The 22577-nt window shown below is 43.8% G+C and overlaps 1 protein-coding gene and 1 long non-coding RNA gene across 2 annotated transcripts in view; one reads left to right on the top strand and one right to left on the bottom strand.

Annotated features, from left to right (window-relative positions):
- The window catches only part of LOC115089714, a 40960-nt gene extending 40451 nt beyond the window's left edge, over positions 1–509 (top strand). Inside the window, exon 5 of the long non-coding RNA XR_003856211.1 lies at positions 348–509. This is a non-coding gene — a long non-coding RNA (uncharacterized LOC115089714). The remainder of the gene's footprint in view (positions 1–347) is intronic.
- The window catches only part of EML1 (EMAP like 1), a 265065-nt gene that overhangs the window by 9272 nt on the left and 233216 nt on the right, over positions 1–22577 (bottom strand). Inside the window, 2 exon segments of the mRNA XM_029597926.1 lie at positions 406–494; positions 13734–13801. Of these exon segments, the coding sequence (XP_029453786.1) occupies positions 406–494; positions 13734–13801 (157 nt within the window).

The following is a 22577-nucleotide window of genomic DNA, read 5'->3' as shown; positions in this document are numbered from 1 at the left end:
TCAATAATGCAACTGTACGACTGAATATAGCCAGCTATCAAAAGTTATTCAACTAACTATAGCCAGCCATCTTTAGCACAGGTCTTTGGCCTGATCAGTCTTAGCTGGCTAAGTTATCCAGCTAACTCTGAATATCACAGTTAGACAGATATCTTGGCCAACTAACTCAACTCTTCCCAGTTGTGTCCTCAGAATGCCTCAAACTTAGCCGGCTAAATTCTAGCGAGCTCTCTCAGATGGCTAGAAATTAACCAGATATGTACCCAAATATTGCGCTAGCCAGCTAAATGCTTTTGAATATGGACCTCACCATTAATTACAGTATCTGCAATGTTGGTTTACAACAGGTCTGCTGCATCATAATGTGATTTAACATGACAAGGACACACTGAACAGTGGACAAACCTGGGGAATAACGCATCACAGACAGCTGTTCATTTCCATCGGTATGCACAGTGACTAAGTCTTTTGTCTCTGTGTCCAATACAAACCACCTGCCAAATACAGAAAATTACCAATCAGAAATCAAGTCTAGTGTGAGTAGTAGTTTGCCGCTATGTGACAAAAATGCTAATGTTGTGATGTTTTTGCCAATTTTTAGTACTAATTTCATTTCATTTATTATTTTTCTTACTTATCCTTCTGGGGAATACTCAAAACGAATTACAATTAGTAATATATTGAATAAAATACAGAATACTTGTAAATAACAAATAATAAATCAAACCTGCTCCCCTGTAACAAGTGCTATTCGTAGACAACAGGACAACTCAGCCACACCAAGATGGATAGCACTCTCAGAGCTCAGAAGACCAAGAAGGTCTTTTCTGAGCATGGATGAACTTTCCCGTGCAGCCACCAACACACTAGTCTACTCAATCCTTGAACTCTAAGGGGAAGAGGGTGGGACTATGTGGCTGATTTGTCCTGTCTGCAGAGACCACCTGCTATTTTGCTTTCTCTCTGGACAAGCAGGACAGATATTAGTACACAAGTGGGGATTCCCACACTGAGGGTGCACAAATGATTACTGTGTTCTTGGATAAGAGAGAAACAGGTAATCCCTAGTGTGCTGAAGGTTGTAGGGAAGAGCTGAAGGAATCAATCAAATAAGCTCTTTAGAAATGCCTGTCCAAAACTGCTGTCCTGATGCAAAGCATTTTCTAAGCAGTAATGAGTAGTAAAGTTATGGAAGAATGACCAAGTGGCAGCCTTGCATACATCTTCTATGGAGGCAGAGCAAAGAAGGGCTAATGAAGCTGCTGTAGCCCTGACTTGATGGGACTTCACTTTATCTTGAAGATGCTGTTCTGACGGATTATAACAGTAGGAGATGCAATCAGATATCCAAGTTGAAAGAGGTCCCTTTGTAAATGAAGAACAGTCTTTGACTGGGTTGAAAGTGACACACAATTGTGAATATTTTCTGTATGAATTTTTTTTTTTTTTTTAAATAGAACAAAACTTTCCTCTAGTCCAATGTATGAAGAGCCTGCTCGCCCTTATTGATGTGTGGTCTTGGAAAAATGTTGGCAAGAGAATGGAATATTTAAATGAAATAGAGAAAGCAAAATTGCTTACATGTAATAGGTGTTATCCCAGGACAGCAGGATGTAGTCCTCACATATATGGGTGACGTCACTGGACGGAGCCCTATCACGGAAAACTTTGTCAAAGTTTCTAGAAACTTTTGAGTGGCATACTGAGTCCACTGAGCATGCCATGATTCCTCAAGCCACAGGGGTCTTCCTTCAGTCTCGTTTGTAGCAATAAGCTTTAGCCAAAAAATAAATAATAAAACATTTCGGACCCAACTCCATGGGGTGGCGGGTGGGTTTCGTGAGGACTACATCCTGTTGTCCTGGGATAACACCTATTACAGGTAAGCAATTTTGTTTTATCTCAGCACAAGCAGGATGATAGTCCTCACATATGGGTGATTAGCAAGCTACAGGCTGAGTCATCTTTGTGTTGGATCAACAGCGAACAATTTGTGCAATGGGCACAACAACTTGTGTACTGTTGGAAAAATGAGGCAGCCTGAAATCACAGCAGGTTGGATGTGGAAGGAGTTGGGATTATACTGGAAACAAGTTCTTTAAGACAGACTGTCCGAAGGCTGAATCTTGTCGTCCTTCCTTGTCCAAGCAGTAATGGGCTGCAAATGTGTGAAGAGAGCTCCATGTTGCAGCCTTGCATATGTCAGTAATCGGTACTGAACGATAGTGTGCTGAGGTTGCCATTGCTCTAACTGAATGCGCCTTTACTCGTCCCTGGAGAGAAAGGCCTGCTTTTTCATAGCAGAAGTCTATACAATCTGCTAGCCAGTTAGAGAGTTTGTTTGTCCACTGCCATACCCGGTTTGTTTTTGTCAAAAGAAACAAAGAGCTGGGTGGATTACCTATGGACTCTAGTGCGGTCTAGATAATACGCTAGCACGCGTTTACAGTCCAAGGTGTGTAAAACTCTTTTGCCTTGGTGAGAGTGAAGTCTTGGGGAAAAACGTGGGCAAATTTATAGACTGATTCAAGTGGAAATCCGTAACCACCTTGGGAAGGAACTTAGGGTGAGTACGGAGAACCACTCTGTCATGTAGGAACCTGGTATAGGGTGAATATGTTGCAAGTGCTTGTAACTCACTAACTCTTCTAGTGTGAGTAGTAGTTTGTCACCATATGACAAAAACAAAACCGCTACTAGGAAGAAAACTTTCCATGTAAGAAATTTAACATCGCAGGAATCCATGTGTTCAAAGGGAGAATGCATGAGCCTTGTTAGGACTACATTAAAGGTCCCATGCTATGACTGGTGGCTGTAACGGGGGTTTAAGCTGAATTAAACCTCTCAGAAATCTACTAACAAGGGGTTGTGCTGATATCTTTACTAAAGCCTGATATCTAAAGCCTGATATCTTTACTAAAGCCTACATATCTTTACTAAAGCCTACACCTAATTTCTCAATCTTTCTCTCCATTCTCTTTTCCCACCCTCTCCTCTCTCTCCTTACTTTTCAGTTCGCTAATTTTCCCTTCTTCCTCAATTCCCTCTTTCCCCACCTTCCACTTCACTCCACCCTCGCTTCTTTCCCCTCCCCCCCACCCCATCTCTCTACCCCTACGTTTCATTTAATCCCTACACATTCTACCCTCCTTCCCTCTCCCCCCCCCCCCAGGTTCCTCTACCCCCCTCTCCTCTCAAACTATACTCAAATTTATTTAATATGTCATCGCCTCATATTGGATATGTATATACTGTTATAATATTATTTTATTTATATATATTAGTAAAGCCTATTCTTAACATTTAACATTCAATGTTACTTTCCCTCCTTATATTCCCCCTCTTACCCCCCCTCAATTGTTCTTTTGTTAATTTGTTATAAATTGTTGATATAACTCTGTTCGATGTAAAACGCCTCCCCAGGCGTCTGTTTGCGTTACAATGTGAACCGATGTGATATCCCTGATGAATGTCGGTCTATAAAAATTTTAAATAAATAAATAAATAAATAAATATCGGTGCATCCCCTACTCCTTTATGGAAAGCTGAAATAGCACTCAAGTGCACCCTTACTGACAAAGTCTGGAGACCAGAGTCTGAAAGGTGCCAGAGACAGTCTAATAAAGATGATGTGGGGCAGGAAAAGGTATCATTACTTTTCTGTCTGCACCACGTGGTGAATCTTTTCCACTTACAACGAAGGATTTTCATGTGGAAGGCTTTCGTGAAGCTACAAGCACTTGAGAGACATTAGTTGAAAGATTGAGTGGTTGCAGGATCAAGCTTTCAACATCCAGGCTGTGAGGGATAGGGTTTGAAGGCTGGGATGGTGCAACTTGCCCTGATCCTGAGTTATGAGAGTGGGAGCTGCGCCCAGGCAAATTGGTTCCCTGATCGAGGAGTATGGGAAACCATACTTGTCGAGGCCAATATGGGGCTATGAGTATCACTGACTCTTTGTCCTGTTGTAGCTTCACTAGAGTTTTGGTTATTAGCGGTATCAGGGGATACGCGTATAGAAGAACTGAATTCCAGGGACGAGCAAAGGCGTCCTTGGCTAACTGGTTTTTCTGTTTGTGCAGGGAGCAGTATCTATCCACTTTGTGATTCAGCTCGGATGTAAAGAGATCCACTGCTGGTTGACCCCAACGTTGAAATATCCTGGTTGCTACTAAAGGATCCAGGGACCACTCGTGAGGTTGGAACTGACAACTGAGGCGATCTGCAACTACATTGTGAATGCCCGGAGAAACATGAAATGTGTCCCTCATCCAAGCACAAAATACATTCTACGTGCGGGTCCCTAATGGACATGGTGTGAGGGCAATTCGGGCATTTTAAAAACCCGGTTGCCATTTTGAAGGCCGGACAGCCATCGACGGCCTTCTGACTAGAAAAATGAGAAAAACAGTATTGACCGGAAAAATGTGATTACTCACTGAACGGGGGAGAAAGGGAGACCCCTATGAAGGGGATACATTTGAAAAACCTTTAAACTTTTTCTGCTGAGGAAAATAGTGTGTGAAAAATATCACACAGGGCACCTTCACCAGGAGGCTAATAGCACGGAAAAAAGAAGACTGAAGGGAGACAGGGCTCGAGGAATCATGGCATGCTGGACATGCTCAGTGGACTCAGTATGCCAGTCAAAAGTTTCTAGAAACTTTGACAGAAAGTTTTCCGCAATAAGGCTCCGTCCAGTGACGTCACCCATATATGAGGACTATCATCCTGCTTGTCCTGGGATAAAGAAGATTTACTAGAAATTTAAGATGAGTTTTCATAACTAGTCTGTTATGGGAAATTTGCATATAGGAAAAGTACAATACCAAGCCTTGTAGCTCACTTACTCTCTGGGCAAATGTAACTGCTATAAAAAAAAACAAAAAACTTTTCAACAAAGGACCTTTGAGTTCTGCCTTCACGAAAGGTTCAAATCACAGTTTCACTAGTTGAAACAAACCTCTTTAACTGAAAGTTTAAGATGACTGAGGCCTTTCATGAATCTGTCAATTATAGATTGATGAGAAATAGGAAGACCCTTGAAATTTTCATGGTATGCTGCTATAGCATTGAGGTGAACTCTTGACACAAATGCATTTTGTTGAAGAATAGAGCAACAGATAGTGAATCTTTTCCATCTGAAGTTATAAGATCTTCGTGTTGAGCATCAATGACTGAAGGCTAAAGATAAAGATTTCCATTGCTCTGTGTGGTAATTAATGGGAATTTGCATAATCTTACTGGATGAACAGCTAGGCCTTGTAAACATGGAAACCAAACTTGGCAAAGCCAAAATCATTTGACCCCTCTTTCTTCTTAATTTCTTAAGCATTTTGGTCATAAGTGCAATTGGAGGTAAAAGCAGAGAGCAGTCTTTGGTTCCACAGAACTGAGGAAGCCTCTGCTGTCCACCCTGGAGTACTATGTGGGAACTTTGTTGTTTAATACAAGCAGATATTAAAAAATTTAAAGCTGAACTTAAGACCTGGCTGTTTAAATGTGCTTATGCAGAAACACAATGAAGCATGTTTATATTTTTATCTTTATTCATTCAGTTTCTAACAAACTTTTAATTATGTATTAAGAATTCTTAAGATGCCTTGATTTATGTTTTATGTTTTCATTTGTGTTTTTACTGATTGCTCTGTGATTTGATTAATTATTGTATTTTCTGCTTTAACATATTGTACACAGTTATGATGGGCCACAGATATGATGGTATAAAAAATAAACCAACCTTAAATCTTAATAGTGTCGCAAATAGCTCTATGATTGGAATGCCCCAGAATTGGAATAGTTCCTGTGCTATTTAATCAATGCACAATCACTCAAGGAGAACTCATCGATCCCCTTAATAAGTCAATATGCAACCCAACACACTTAGGGGATCCTAAGGTTATTAACATAAATGTTCAATATCACCTTAAATTGATGTTCAGTATCACCTTAAATTAATAAATTTTCATATAATTTATTGTTCCATATCAAACCACACAAACATAGTTATATCACTTTTAACATCACAAAAAAACAGCAATTTAATACATAATTTCAAACAGCACCATATTCAATATTCATCAGTTGAGCCAAAACCATACTGAGGTCTCCTGACACAGTGTGAGGTCTTAAGGGAGGCTGTAAGTGAAGCAGACTCCCGCATGAAGCACACAACTAAATGCTGTACAGAGATGGGCATACCTTCTACAAAATGATGATATGCGCCAATCACACTAAGCTGAACCCTCACTGAGTTAGTCTTAAGATCAGCGTCTGAGAGATGTAGAAGGTAGTCAATCAGCTTTTGTTTTTAGCAGGAGAAGAGGTCTAATACCCTTTGCTCACACCACATAGCAATCCTCTTCCACTTCAGTCTGTAGGATTTTCTGGTGGAAGGCTTTCTGGAAGCTAAGAACATCCTCGGAAAGATCAAGGGGTTGAAGGAGAAGCCTCTCAACATCCAAGCTGAGAGCTAAAGGGCTTGGAGGGTGGAATATCACAGCTTGCCTTGATCCAGAGTGATGAAAAATGGAGACATCCCCATTCTGATCAGTTTCGGGATGGACAACTCCTGAAGGAGCAGAAACCAAATCCATCTCAGCCAGTGGGATACTATGAGAATCATAATCCCCTTGTCCTCTCTGAGCTTCAAAGTCTTCACTGCCAGTGGAACTGAAGGATGTGTGTATAGAAGTCCCTGGCCCCAATGGAGGGTGTATGCCCTGTACATGGAACAGAAGAGATGGATATTTCTGTTCCAGGGAGCCATGAACAGGTCCACCTCCGGGATCCCACTGAGGCGAAAGACCCAATTAACTATCCCTGGTCCAGGCACCATTTGTGGGGTCTAGAGGACTGATTTAGACTGTCTGCCACCATGTCCTCTAGACTGGTTTGGTATGTGGCCCTGATCACCATCCCCTGAGAGAGGGCCCAGGACCACAGCTGTACTGCCTTGTGACACAAGAGATAGGATCCCATACCTCCCTGCTTGGTTGTCCATGACTCGGTTGTCCATCTGGGCTAATACAACTTTATTGGGCAGCCAATCTCTGAGAACCCATTGCACATACCAGATTGCCCAGAGCTCCAGGAAATGTATCTGCTACTGATGTTCCTGGAAGGACCAAAGAGTCCTGAGTACAAAGCCCATCTACATGAACTCCCCAACCCAGACTGGATCCATCCATGGTTAGGACAATTTTCACTGGAGGAATTTTGAAGGGGAAAACCCCAACTAAATTTGAATTGTTCTGCAACCAGGATAGAGAATCCCATAGTAACGGAGTGACTGGGGTGCAGTCTTGAAACCACTGAGTCCTGAGGGTCCATTGGCTCTTCACCTGAACAGTCGTGCCATGGGAATACCATGTTGCCCAATAACCTCAACATGTGCCAAGCTGATGTCTGCTGACTCTCTTGGATCTCTGACATAATAGCCATCAAAGTGACAGCCCATTGCTGTGGAAGGAAGGGTCTGGCTTGAGTCGTGTTTAGCACAGCTCCAATAAACTCAAATTGAGGTGACGGCCTCAGATGAAACTTGGGGTAGTGATGATGAGCCCTAGTGACCCTCAATACCCAGATGGTCACACGCACTGACTCTTTGGCACCTGCAGAAGATGTGCTCTTGACCAGCCAACCATCCAGGCAGGGAAACGCATTAACCCCCAGATTGCAAGGGTGTGCCACCACCATGGCTAAGCGTTTTATGAAGACACATGGGACAAGCCCAAACGGAAGAATATGATTCTGAAGATGCACATTTCTCACCATGAATCAGATACTTGCGATGCCTGGGGAATATCTTGATGTGAGTATAGGCATCCTTTAGATCGAAAGAGCATAGCCAGTCCCATTTTTGCAGAAAAGGAATCAGGGTCCCCAGGGAAATCATCTTGAACTTTTCATTTTTAGAAACCTGTTCAAGGCCGTTAGGTCTAGGATGAGATGCAATCTCTCAGTTTTCATTGTAATCAGGAAGTACTGAGAGTAAAATTCCTGCCCTCTTTGCCCTGGGAATGGGCTCAATTGTTTTGGCCATTAAGAGGAAGGAGAGTTCCGAATATAATACCTCTAGATATGCTATGAGCCCCGAAGATGGGCTCGGAGGGTGATTTAATTTGTACCTTCTGCGAACTATACCAAGATCCTACTGGTATGAGGTTATATTGGGCCATCGGTTCATGTAGAACTGCAGCCTGCCCACTACTGGAAGATTCTGCAGCACGGGTACTGGGATCTTGGCTAAGCTCTTCTTCAGTCCAGTCAAAACCCTGTCCATGAATGTGGATGGGATGCCATCTGTGACATTAGGCACCCTCTGCTGCCTGGGATGGGTATGTGGGGCCTGCTGCGGATGGAACTGACAGAGTGGAGGATAGTGTCTCTTCAGGTGGAAGGAGATACTATCCTCCGATCTCTGGTGCCTCCTGGATAAGGAGGAAGGGTCCAGAGTGGCAGTGGAGAGCTGCTGGAGCATTGCACAGTGATCACAAATCTGCACCACCGCATCTTTAACCCTATCTTCAGAGAGCTTCTCTCCAGAGTACGGCACATCAGCAAGTCGCTCCTGCATCTCCGGATAGAGATCAGAGGCTCGCAGCCATGCAAGTCTGTGGGCCTTCAGCCCTACAGCAGAGACTGGATACCACTTTGAAAACATCTTAGGTCAACCGGACCCTGTGTTTTCCAAATTCCAGACCCTTAGTCACCAGTGACTGGAAGGTGTCCTGCTGCTTTTGAGAAAGCTGCACGGCCTTCAGAATGTCTTGCATGTATTGGCCATGAAGAGCAGATAGGCCACTATGCAGACAATGAGCATAGCTCCATGGAAAACCTTCCTCCCAAGAGTGTCCATAACCCTAGGATCCTTACCCAGAGGCACCAAGGAGTGGCTCCTAGAGGGCTTGACCTTCTTAAGGGCTGATGAGACCACCACAGATTGATGTGGTAGCTGACACTTGTCAAATCTGGGAGCCTTCTGGACGAGGTACACCGCATCCACCTTCCTGTTGATGAGAGCTACTGAGAGGGAATTCTTCCACATCCTAAACAGCAACTCCTAAAGAATCTTGTGTACTGGGATTGCCAAAATTTCTTTAGGAGGCTCCACATATTGGAGGATGTCGAGCATTTTGTGCCTGTCTTCCTCGGTCTGTAAATTAAATGGGATGGCCTCTGCCATCAATCTAATAAATCTTGCAAAGGAGAGGTCCTCTGGTGGGGGACTTCCTTCTGCCAGGGGGAGGAGAGGGGTTGGAGGTGAGACTTTCCAATGTCTCATCATCCAAACCACCAGAGCCTCCTCAAGACCAGGAATACACGGGATTCCTCACCACTGTGGCTGGCAGGGAAGGGATTCTTGGAGGCTCAGTCCTCAGCCAGAAATTGGGGAAATTGGCTAATGGGGCCTGGACTTTGAGAGCCTCCCCCCGCTCAGGGAAGCTTCCTCCTCCAAAGAATCTAGGATGACCTTCGGAACAGTCAGCACAGGACTCAGATGCCCCTTCAGATATCGATGCCATGGTGGGTACCAACACTGATAACAGTGCCGGTAATGCATCGATGAGTGTCTGCAAGAAGTTGGTAGCGGCTCAAAGAAAGAAGATGCTGTTCTTGTGCCCCTATACGGAGGTCCTACAGCACCTTCTCCAAGGCAGAAGGATCCATGCCAAAATGAGAAGGCACATATCCTGTGCCCACTGAGCTACCTTCCCCTGCTGATGATCCAGTTAAGGGAGTTCCAAGGTCAGGTGCCCCTCCTGACATGTCTTTACTCAGGCTGTCATCAGGCTGGGAAGAACCAGGCTTAGTAAAATCAGAGGAAGATAATTCTCCCTGAGCCTCTAAGCAGCGCTGGCACAAGTTAGAGGGCAACCCAGGCTGAGATGCCTGAATATGCCAGGCAGCACAGAGGGAAAGGTGCTTAGGTTTCTTAGCCACAAGCACCATCAGTCTGTCAGTATGCTTAACAGGCAACTGAAGGTGTGCATCCAGCTGAATTCATGCTGTAAAATATGTGCCCAAAATTTAGGCATCCCAAGGCTAGGCATCCCGAACTTAAGCACACAACAATGCGCCTAAATTATGCGCACAGGCAAACGGACGCCTAATACGGAAGCCACTGTCACCAGGATGCCCAAGCAGGCATCCAACTAAGTGTCTCAAAACTGGGTGCACAACCTGGATGCACAGCTAGACACGCTTGCACGCACAGGTGGGTCTTGAAGAGGGCAGCCTAACACTCAGAAAAAGACACTTGAAAACGCCGCCACGGCCTACCACGCAGCCCACAGAGAAAAATGGTGCACAGAGAAAAGCCTAACAGCAGGGCCTAACTCACACAGGCTGCTCAACCTGCCAGGCTGCCCACGTCCCCTAACCTCCCTCGGGGGCGGGAACGAATGTCAAGAACAGCGCGCCGAGCACAGAGACCAGAGGAAGGGGGAGGTCTTACAAACAACCCTTCTATTCTTTCTCTGTCTTTTTTTTTTTTTTTTTAGCCTTACCTGAGCTCAGACCTTCCCAGCTGAGTATAGAGACTGTCTCCGGCTGTGAGGGGAGAGGGCATATACTGGCCCCGCTGCGTTTGGCTTCCTGAACCTGCTGCCTTTCAGCTGTTTTAACAGCTAAGTCCACGCCTGCTGAGAAAACCAGCTATCGGACCAAGGCACTCATCTGAGGGACCACAGAAATCACTTCAGGAATTCTCAACTGGGGGAGGGACCATTTGGTATCACCGCAGGAGAATGGGGTTAATTAAATTTCCTTTTATTTCTCCTTCTAAAACTTGAAGCAATCCCCAGTAGGAGATGCACATCCACAATCTGCTGGAGACAGAGAATACTGGCTAGCTGATGTCACTGCAGGAATATATATACTGTGATGTCAGCATTGCTCAGTCTCCATCTGCTGGTAGAGGTGCATAACCCACTGGTTCTGGATTCATCTGACCTGATGCTAAGAAAACTAGAATTTTCACCCTGTATTTCTTGTGACAAGTCATCTCAAAGAGTTTTATCACACAGAAAATTCTGACATACTTTGAGACAGTGCTTCTCAACCGGTGTGTTGCGACACACCAGTGTGTCGCCAAGCACCGGCAGGTGTGTCGTGTGCTCCCGGTCTCTCCCGCTGCTTTTCCTTCTCTGCTGCCGTTGCCGCCTGGCTATCGGCATGTTCAAGCCCAGTGGGAACGGCAGCGGTGCTAGAAAAAGCTCTGGCACCCGCGGCTGGCCTTTTCTTCTTCCCGCGCCCTCCCCCCCGTGACCCGGAACAGGAAATGATACGCGGTGCGCGGGAAGGAGAAAGGCCATGCCGCGTGGAAAAGTAGCAGCGGCGGCGGCAGCAGCAGCATCGGCCCCTGAGCAATCAAAATAGACGGTAATCGGGAAAGAAGACAGCAGCATGAGTCTCCCGTGGCCAATGGGATTCTTCTTTCTTGGCCTGCAGGGGCTGGAGGAGGAGGCTGCTGCAGTAACATTTGTGCTCGGGGTGGGGGGAGAGAAAGATAGAGAAGCAGCCAGCCAGCCTGTGTGTAAGTGAGAGAATGTGTGTGTGATTGAGAGAAACTGGTCAGAGAGCTGATGTGTGTGTATATGTGAGAGACAGTGAAAGTGACTGCTCAGAGAGATGACTGATGTGTATGTGAGTGTGTGAGAGAGAAAAAGCATGGAAGTGAGAAATCTGGGTATGTGAGAAAGCATGGGAGTAAGAAGCCTGATTATGTGAGAGAGAGGATGGGAGTGGGAAGCCTGTGTGTGTGTGCGTGCATGAGAGAGAGACTGGTTGGTAAGGTGACTGTGTGTGTGAGAGAAAGAGTGTGATTGTGTGTGAATTGTGTGTGATTGTGTGTGAATGTGAGAGAAAGAATGTGATTCAGGGAATGAGAAACCTGTGCACTGGAGAGTGAGTATGGAAATGAGAGAGACTGGTGTGTGTGTGTGTGTGTGTGTAACGGAGAGAGTGATTATGGGAATGAGAAGCCTGTGCATGTGAAGAGAGTGAGCATGGGAGTGAGAAACCTGGGTGTGTGTGAGACACAGCATGGGAGTGAGAAGCCTGTATATCTGAAAGAGAACATGGGAGTGGGAAACCTGTGTGTGTGTATGCATGAGAGAGATCAGGTGACTGGTGTATGTTTGTGAGTGTGTGTGAGAGAGAAAGAAAGTGATTATGGGAATGAGAAGCCTGTACATGTAGAGAGAACAAGCATGGGAGTGAGAGACTGGTGTGTGTGTGTAGGTGTGTGTGTGTGAGACAGAGAAAGTGATTATGAGAGTGAAAAGCCCGTATATGTAAGTAGAACACGGGAGTGGAAAGCCTGTGTGTGTGTATGGCATGAAAGAAACTGTTCAGGAAGGTGACTGGTGTGTGTCAAAGACGGTTTGGGAAATGACTGGTGTGTGAGAGACAGAAACTGGTCATGGGGGCATGACTGGTATGGTGTGTGTGAGAGACATGGGCCCTAAGGAAGAGGACCATGAGTATAGAGCTTAGCCACTACTGCTGCTTCTGGTGTGTGCTACGGCCTGCATGGAAGAGGAGTAGGAGAGCTGCTGGAGGGGGTAAGTAAAGGTGGCTTTTTAAGTTTATTTTTCAAGATTGACTGCCATTTTAATTATTTAATATTATATGATGTGTCTGCTTTTTAAAAATATTTTATTGGTGTTTGGAGAATTTTTAATAGTTTTTATGAGTTTTTAATTGTTGGATGTTATTCTGTTCATAGCTGTTTTGAAACATTTATTCTGCTTATTAGTATAGTTTTACAATTATTTCTGTGTGGGGATCTATAGCTGCTTGCTAGTTCTGTTTTCCTAATAGGAGGTGTATTGGTTTTTAGGGCCTGATTCAATATTTGTAGTGTTGCCTTTTCATAGATAGGGTTGCTCCTGTTTGAGTGTATTCCATAATACAGGTGTAACTGTGTGCGGATTAGTTTATGTGCATTACTACAGATCCTGGGAGTATGTTAGGTCAGTTCTGTGTCTGTTACCGAGATGAGGTATTTTACTAGCATATAAGCGTTTGTATCAGTCTTATTTGTTGTATTTTCTCAAGAGGACATGCATTGGTGGTAAACTGCTGTCTTTTCATAAGTAGGGCTATTGAGCCTGGAACTGAGATGACACCAGAACATCTTTTTTGTAGGGTGAGTTGTATGGGGAATGTCGTAATTCTGCTTTACATCCATTATTGTGGGTCAGGGGGGTTCCCGTGGATGCAAACTGTACTTTTACATCTAGCCCCGTGACGATCATGGGTCAGTGTGTCATGCATGTGAGAACCTCTGTCAGGTGTGTCCTGACAGAAAAAAGGTTGAGAACCACTGCTCTGAGATACTGAAGGAGAGGGCTGGTCTACTTCAGGAAGTCTCCCAACAGCACTCATTTGATTACCCAGTCTGAAAATTTCCAATTAACAAAAACAAGTATTTCTACCAGTCATTTTTTTTTAACTGACTGAAATAAACAATTTAGATGAATCAAAAACCCACCAGTAACCTGTCTGTGTGTGCAACTGAGAGCTGAAAGGATGGCCGCATAAATAAAAATAGGACGTAATGCTGCTTTACCAGTATACGTGTCTCAAAAATCAGAGAGAAGTAAGTTGTGATTCTGATGTGAAAAGTCTGACATTGTATTTTAGGACTACAGGGGCTGTCAGGATTGCTCACCAAATAGGAAAATAAAACATTGAATGCTAAATTATACCATAGATCACCTTACCTTCCAGTGAGGGTTCCAATTGCAACCACAGATCCCAAAGGATGAAATCCAGAGGACTGTGCTGGATCCTGTAATGTTTTAAAGGAAGTGTTTGTTTAAAGTCAGAAACACAAATGAAAAGAAAAACAAAAAATGGCATGCCTCACCTTAGAAGCAACAAAGGTCAGATTATTATAAATGCATGCCTATGAATATTACAAAAAATAAAAGTTTTCATTTTATTTCTTTGAAAAATAAACTCTCCTCCCCCACACTCTTCCTGAAAAACAGGAAACTTTCCATCAAGCAGCTGCCATGAATACCTGCAAGCCCAGTTCTGCCTCCAGTGCAGAAAGTGTCAATCCTGGGGTCCAATATATATAATGATGTGTTTCCCTGCAAATTATCAAGATCCAAACCAAAATCATGCATACTGTCTCGAGGCTTTTTAAAAATGAAAACAGTTCTCCTGAAAAAGGTGCAAAGATTTGCACAGGCAGCGCAGTTGTTACCAGGATTGGGAAGCTAGTATCAGAGGAGCTGTTTACCTACAGAGCTTGTTCTATACCTCCACTGTAAAGAGGGAAAGAGTTACAGTCCTGTTGCAGGCACTGTACTGGCTTCGACTGGCAGGTAGATTACAGTTTAAAATACTAACCTGAACATCATGAGTGATAAAGGATAATGGGTCAAGTTATTGGCCAAGTCACTAAATTGGTATTTACTAAGCAGCACAGTTGATACTCACTATATAAAGATAATTCAGCGTGCTTAAAATATAGCACATGCTTTTTGAGCAAGGGCTCCTACCTGGTGGAATAGCCTCCCAAGTGAGATCAGGTTGTAGACCAGATGTTTGGCCTTCCAGAAAAAAATTAAAATGTGGTTTTCTTCCTTTTAATATTCAGTGACTTGGGTGGCTATCATGCTGCCAAATAGTCATTTGTTTATTTATATTTCTATCTGCGGCTTAGTCTATTGATAAAAGTATTCATACTGAATATTTGAGATTGCTCCATGGTGGTCTGAGTTATTTTGGGGTGGATGGTTATCTTTCTTTCTGTTTGCTGTATTTTGTTTTCTAAATTTATTTTGGCATTGTTTTGCTGTATTTTTACAGTTGTATACCGCCTTGGTTATCCCTATGGAAAAGCCATAGGGTACTTTATTAAATTAAGATCAAAGTTCTGCAGTTCATTTCCCATCATTAAAGTAAAACATTAAAACTGCTTCTTGAAGAAGTGTCAGCAGTTTCAACATGAAAAGAGATTAGAGCCACATAACCCTTCTGCAGAGACCTTCTGTTTGCTCTTCCCTGCAATAACGGGACAGTCTGAACTCGCTGGGCTGCTATAAGGGTCTGTGCCAAGAACAAATAGGGATCACACTGTCCATAACCCTGTTGGTGGGATTTAACCCTCTCAAAATGTTGTCCCCCCCTTTTTTTTTTATCTTCACTTTAATATTTTGCAATTCCTCTCTGGTTCAGTTAGTTATTTTTACTTCTCTTTTGAAGCTTAATTTTATCTTTCCGTATTTTTTTGGGGGGAAGGGGGGCAATGTCTCGCCCCATCCTTTTCCAGGCTCCCTTCTGTAACTACTAATTTTTTTTCTTAGCTCTTACTAGGATACATTTCCACATTCAATTCCTAAGGACCTTTATCCAGCCCTGGTCTACAATACAATCCCTCTACCCCCCCTGGAATATGGAAGGCTGAAGTAGCCCTTCTATGCAGCTCTCAACACCACAGCTGATCACATTTTAGCTGGGTCACACAGATTTACTAGGGAAGCCAATGAATGGATTTCATCAACAACAACAAAAAGTTTCTTTCTGCTTTTCAGGCACTGCTTACAAGTAACATTATGGTTGGTGAAAAGTTGGTGCAAAGGCAAAAAGCAGGATGAACTGTGCTTTTATTGGAAATTAATTCTTTTCTTCCAACCATCTCTTATCATCTGAATCCTGAGCCTCATATACACCCGATCAGACTCAGATTTACCAAAGTCATCCGAAATTAAAGTGCTGCAGAGTGCACAAGGTCCCCACATACTTGGAGTAATGACTCTACAGTGCAGAGCTGTAGTAGCTGGAAAAGTCCTGGTGAAAAGTGGATACTTTGTAAGCTGTAATGAACTTTTATGGAAGCCACGTAAGCACCTTTGGACAATTTTTACATTAAAACATGAAAAAAGGGACTACAGCCTGCAAAGAACCTAGTAATCAGAAAGATAATTACAATACTGTCATGCTGTCAAGCTTGGCAAACTGTGTAAATTATTAACATATAAACTACCTCTGTGATAAAAGTGTATTTTAAGCTCTAAACAGCAGAAAGCTAAGAATTTAAGTTATCATATGGGAGTGAGTTTTTGAATATTTGCTGGTATGGTACAGGAAGTATTGAGGTTTTATGAATTGCTCACCCGAAATGCAGGTAAACTTATGCATATAAATTTACTCATACTGTGCAGAGGTATTGCTGAGTGTGACACTGAAATGGGAAATTTACATGCTCCGGATAGCCTTTCCTCATAGGGGAGCTGTTCCATCCCCTTTATCATTTTGGTTGCCCTTCTCTGTACCTTCTCCATTGCAATTATATCTTTTTTGAGATGCGGCGACCAGAATTGTACAGTATTCAAGGTGCGGTCTCACCATGGAGCTATACAGAGGCATTATGACATTTTCCGTTTTATTAACCATTCCCTTCCTAATAATACCTAACATTTTGTTTGCTTTTTTGACTGCTGCAGCACACTGAGCTGACAATTTCAAAGTATTATCCATTATGATGCCTAGATCTTTTTCCTGGGTGGTAGCTCCTAATATGGAACTTAACATCATGTAACTACAGCAAGGGTTATTTTTCCCTATATGCAACACCTTGCACTTGTCCACATTAAATTTCATCTGCCATTTGGATGCCCAATCTTCCAGTCTTGCAAGGTCCTCCTGTAATGTATCACAATCCACTTGGGATTTAACTCTCTGAATAATTTTGTCTCATCCGCAAATTTGATAACCTCACTTGTCGTATTACTTTCCAGATCATTTATATATATATTGAAAAGCAACGGTCCAAGTACAGATCCCTGAGGCACTCCATTGTTTACCCTTTTCCACTGAGAAAATTGACCATTTAATCCTCTCTGGTTCCTGTCTTTTAACCAGTTTGTAATCCACGAAAGGACATCACCTCCTATCCCATGACTTTTTAGTTTTCTTAGAAGCCTCTCATGAGGGACTTTGTCAAACCCCTTCTGAAAATCCAAATACACTGCATCTACCGGTTCACCTTTATCCACAGGTTTATTAACTCCTTCAAAAAATGAAGCAGATTTGTTAGGCAAGACTTTCCTTGGGTAAATCCATGTTGACTGTGTTCCATTAAACCAAGTCTTTCTATATGATCTACGATTTTGATCTTGAGAATAGTTTCCACTATTTTTCCCGGCACTGAAGTCAGGCTCACTGGTCTATAGTTTCCCGGATCGCCCCTGGAGCCTTTTTTAAATATTGGGGTTACATTGGCCACCTTCCAGTCTTCTTTTAATGATAGGTTACAAATTGTAACTAATAGATCAGAAATTTCATTTTTTAGTTCCTTCAGTACCCTAGGATGCATACCATCTGGTCCAGGTGATTTGCTACTCTTTAGTTTGTCAATCTGGCCTACTACATCTTCCAGGTTCACAGTGATTTCATTCAGTTTGTCTGACTCATCACCCCTGAAAACCATCTCTGGAACTGGTATCTCCCCAACATCCTCATTAGTAAACACGGAAGCAAAGAATTAATTTAGTCTTTCTGCAATAGCCTTATCTTCCCTAAGAGCCCCTTTAACCCCTCGGTCATCTAATGGTCCAACAGACTCCCTCATAGGTTTCTTGCTTCGGATATATTTTAAAAGGTTTTTATTTTGAATTTTTGCCTCTATGGCCAACTTCATTTCAAATTCTCTCTTCGCCTGCCTTATCAATGTTTTACACTTGACTTGACAGTAGAGCTGGTAGGAAGCTATGCAGGCAATGAGCATGGAAAACCTTCCTCCCAAGAGCATCCACTGCTCTGTGATCCTCCCCCGGTGGCGCTGTGGAATGGATCCTAGAACATTTGGCTCTCGAGAGTGGACTTGACCACCACCAATTTTTGGGGTATCTGCCTTTTGTCGAACCCAGAAACCTTCTGGACAAGATAAGACTGCATCCGCCTTCTTGTTCACAGAAGGCACTGAGAGGGTGTGTTTCCACATCCTCAACAGCAGCTCCTTAAAGATCTTGTGTACTGGAACTGCCATGATTTCCTTAAGAGGTTCCACAAACTGGAGGATATTGAGCATTTTGTGCATGGTATCCTCTTCAGTTAATAACTGAAAGGGGATGGCCTCAGCCATCATTCTAGCAAAACTTGTGAAGGAAATGTCCTCAGGTGGGGACTTTCTTCGCTCTACTGAGGGGAGACCATCGGAGGCATCATCGGATACTTATGTTGAGTAATGCCCCCAGGGGTTATAGGTACCCTCATCCCCACTGTCATAGACCATGTATGGGGCCCTGGGCGCTCGATCTTCACCCAGCGGTGCAGGCACCAACGGAACTGGATGGGGGGGCGCAGGTCTCGGTGTCTCGCTGGCTTGGAAAGAGCTTTCTCCTCTGAGGAACTGGCCATGACCACCGGATCGGCAGTGGGAGGCAGCGATGCCCTGACAGGCATCAATACTATCCTGGGAACAGACACTGGCTAGCTCAGTAATACGTCGATGAGCGTGTGTAGAGATTCAAGCTGCGGCTCCAAGAGTGTTGGTGCTGTGACACTGATGCTCTGCATCGCCCTCTCAAATGCCAGGTGCACACGCCTCTCAAGCTCCTCCTTGAACATTGCCGATGCCAGAACCAACTGGGACGGAGACAATGTGACCAGATCCTCTTCGGAATAGAAAGGAGGATCGGTGGCTGGAATCAAACCGATGGAGTCTGTGGCGCATCCCTGGCATTGGAGGAGGACTGGCTTTCCTTGTGCCAGGGTCACTTCAGATGCATCATAGCATGAGCTGATGCATCCTTGTGCCCGACACTGTGCATCAATGGGGACTGATGTCTATGCATCTTCAGTTTCCCTCAGTGCTAGACATGGCCCATCTCCAGTGCCAAGGCAGATGACAAGGAACCAGAAGTCCTTGGTGTGGAGGAGCTTGATGATGGCTGTTCTCCGGCACCCCTGTCAACCGACAGCATTGTCAGTATAGACGGCCCCGCCGATGTTGATGGCCCGGTATCCATCAGTGCAGCACTGTGGTCCCTCGATGCCGATGGCTCGAAGAGGCATGCCATCTTATCCAGTCAGATCTTGTGTCCCTTCCGGGTTATATGGGTGCTCTTATTGCAACCCTGGATGTCATATGAATTCCCCAGCAAAAGACACATCTATCATAGGGATCCATGATAGACATAGTCCTCGTGCACCAGAGGCATCGCTTAAAACCAGAGGGTCCATTCAATGAAGTCACCATAGGCTAATATCTCCTTCTCCACTAGGCTTGGGGTAAGCAGCATGGAAATGGGCCAGTGCAGTTGGTCCATGTTCTGTGGCCAGTGGCACTGGGTGATGTATTGGTGTGGACGCTGCTGGCGCTTGCAATCCATATCCTGGATGCTTGGGTGAGTGAGAAGAGGATTTCTTGGAATAGACTGAAGAACTTTAAGAACATATCTTGGTAGAAGGTAGTGCTGTGCAGGATTCTGTCAATGAAAGCGGATATAGGAGCAGCCCCAGTGCCAGTAAGCCCAGCAGGCTTTGTCAAAGGGTCATGTGTCAAAGAGGGCAAGTCAATCTGCATTGACAGTGGAAGCTGATGCGCTACATGCATTGATGATGCACCATGCTTCGAGGAAAGCTTTGGTTGCACTGATGTGTGTGCAGACGTGCAAGATGCATCATGCAAGAAATGTGATACATCAAATTTTGACTGTTTTGGTGCTCCATGTGTCGGAAAGATTGATGCTGTACATGTGGGCAGAATGTGCGTCATGTATCGATGCTCGGTGCACCAACAGTACCAGTGATAATGCATCCCAGGGCACCCTACTTTTTTTTTTTTTTAATGTTGAGGGATCAGCCAAGTGATGGTGCCTCTTCTTTGATATAGATTGGCTCCTGCTACTAGACCACGAGGCCTTGGCCCAGTACACTGATGGAGAAGTTTTCAAAGTTCCCTGGCTCATTCCTTTATATGAGGAGACAAATGATGTTGCACTACAGGTAGAGGAGTGACTTCTACTCTGAAAAGACTTAGGCAGCTCTGCTATCTGATGAGCCCTGGATTGCTGTGAATGCAGGGACATCCTCCCACTAGCACAGCAGTTTGTCTTGTCGTGTTCTGGGCTGAGGCAAACATAGCAAAGCTCATGCTCATTCATGACGTACATGATCTTACAGCATATGCAGCTTTTCAATCTTCTCAGGGTGCCCTTCTTTTAACCCGACATCAGGAAGCAAGGCAAGACTGTTTCCAGGTTGCAAAAAATGTTTTGTTTTTTTTTAAGTAGCACTGAAAATTACTGTTGTGGTTGCAGAGGCAGCAAAGCAACAAAAAAGACAAAAATGGAAGATTAAAGATAAAAATGAAACAGAGAGACAAGTACACATCCATGCTATGGTTAGACAAAGCAGACTGAGGAGGTTCACAAGGCAACTTCCATGCATGCTCAGTAGAACTCAAAGCTCTCCTAAGCTAGGAAAGACAAGTCTATTCAGTGTCACTGGATGACATCACTCCATGCATTATAACTAATTCAGCCTGTTTATTGCTAAAAAAAAAAAGTCATGATGGCTCTCTGAAGCTGAAACATTTTTTGCAACCATTTCTCATAAAAAAAAAAGGTGTATATCAAGACTGAGGCTCCTGATGAACCAAATTATTTGAAGAGAGATGCTTCCTGTATGAAAGGTGTGAACAGTATTCTTCCCTAAGCTCCTACAGGCCGATACAGTACAGTGCGCGCTAGCTTTACCCCTTATTCAGTAAGGGGTAATAGCGCATCAAACGCGCGTCCAACCCCCCTGAAACTAATAGCGCCCGCAACATGCAAATGCATGTTGATGGCCCTATTAGTTATTCCCGCGCGATTCACTAAGTAAAATGTGCAGCCAAGCTGCACATTTTACTTTCAGAAATTAGCGCCTACCCAAAGGTAGGCGTTAATTTCTGCCGGCACTGGGAAAGTGCACAGAAAAGCAGTAAAAACTGCTTTTCTGTGCATCCTCCAACTTAATATCATGGCGATATTAAGTTGGAGGATGCACAGAAAAGCATGGCGATATTAAGTTGGAGGTCCCAAAGTAAAAAATAATTAAAAAAAAAAAAAAAAATGTTAAATCGGCCCAGTTTCCGAACCCGTGGCTGTCAGCGGGTTTGAGAACAGACGCCAGCAAAATTGAGCGTCGGCTGTCAAACTCGCTGACAGCCGCCGCTCCTGTCAAAAAAGTGGCGCTAGGGACGCGCTAGTGTCCCTAGCACCTCTTTTTACCGCGGGACCTCATTTAAATACTGAATCGCGTGCACAGGAGAGCAGGCGCTCGCCCGCTCTCCCACGACTTTTACTGAATCGGCCTGTTAGACTGGTAGAACTGGGACAGCTGCATTGTCAAGAAAAGCTGAAATGAAACCTATCCTCCACCCGAAACCCTGACAGATTTATATTAGATTACAATTGATTGATTTCTTTTTTTTTTTCCCTTGTATTTTTGACTAAGAAGTTTCCTCCTGCTCCTTTGGGTTTCCAACTCAATCAGAACCAGCTTCTTTTTAACAGTGGTACCATATGAGTCTTCGTTCACAACTTCCCACAGTATTTCCCTTCTTTTTATAACCTTGCCTAACTCAGCCACTACAGTGATATTCCTTGGCTGGGAGTGACAGACTACAGTTCCATCATGACACCAGTATATATGCACCCTAGTTCCAGCTAGCAGGTGTCACCAATGAACAATGGCTGGGACACTCTCCTACACCTCAGGAGCTGTGAAAAATGCCTCCACAGCATCCCCAATGCCAGATTGCCTAGTAAGTGAAAGCTTGGACTCAGAAATCAAACTTGGGTCTTTCACATGGCAGAATACCTTTCTACCGCTAAGCCACCAAGCTGCCCCACAACTCATCAATTTCTAATACTTTCCTATACTTACTGTGATTAATTCCAAACTCTCTAATATAAAACGCTGACTGCATATTCCTGACTTTGTCATTTATAAACATATCCTTAACAGTGTAAAAGTATCCCAAATTTGAAGATAAGTGACCAAAATGGTGGATTTAATAGTATTTCTTTATAATGATAGCAAATGATTCCTCTACCTGTTCAAGAGGCTTAAAGTTACCAAGGGCACTTTTGTTAACATCGAGGGTAACATAGAGCAAACGTGCATAATTTACATCAGTTTTCAAAATTATCCTACCAAAAATACCTGTATAAGTTGCACCTGCTATCCAGAGCACAAATTTCCCATGTAAACTTCTGTGCATACTTTTTAAAATTGAAAAGTAAATGTATATGGGAAAACTCTGCTCCTAGAACATCTCTGAATAGTCCAGGTACACTTAGGCGAATTTGACATATGCGTGTAAGTTTATTCACACATTGGGCGGGCAATTTTAAAAACTCCATTTCTGAAAGTAAAAAACAGTGTTTACCTGCAGAAATGCATTTAGAAATGAGTCACATCACCAATATGGAGGGTAATTTTCAATGTGGCACGGCTACTACCTACACACAGAAAAACACATGCATGATCACGGAGCCAACTCCATATTTACATTGTGCACACCCATTTCCTCTGCTATAATAAGACCTACGAATCCACAA

Source organism: Rhinatrema bivittatum, chromosome 4 (assembly GCF_901001135.1).
Source record: "Rhinatrema bivittatum chromosome 4, aRhiBiv1.1, whole genome shotgun sequence".
Taxonomy (NCBI): Eukaryota; Metazoa; Chordata; class Amphibia; order Gymnophiona; family Rhinatrematidae; genus Rhinatrema; species Rhinatrema bivittatum.
The sequence above is the reverse complement of the archived record's forward strand: the minus strand, read 5'-3'. Positions and strand labels throughout refer to the sequence as shown.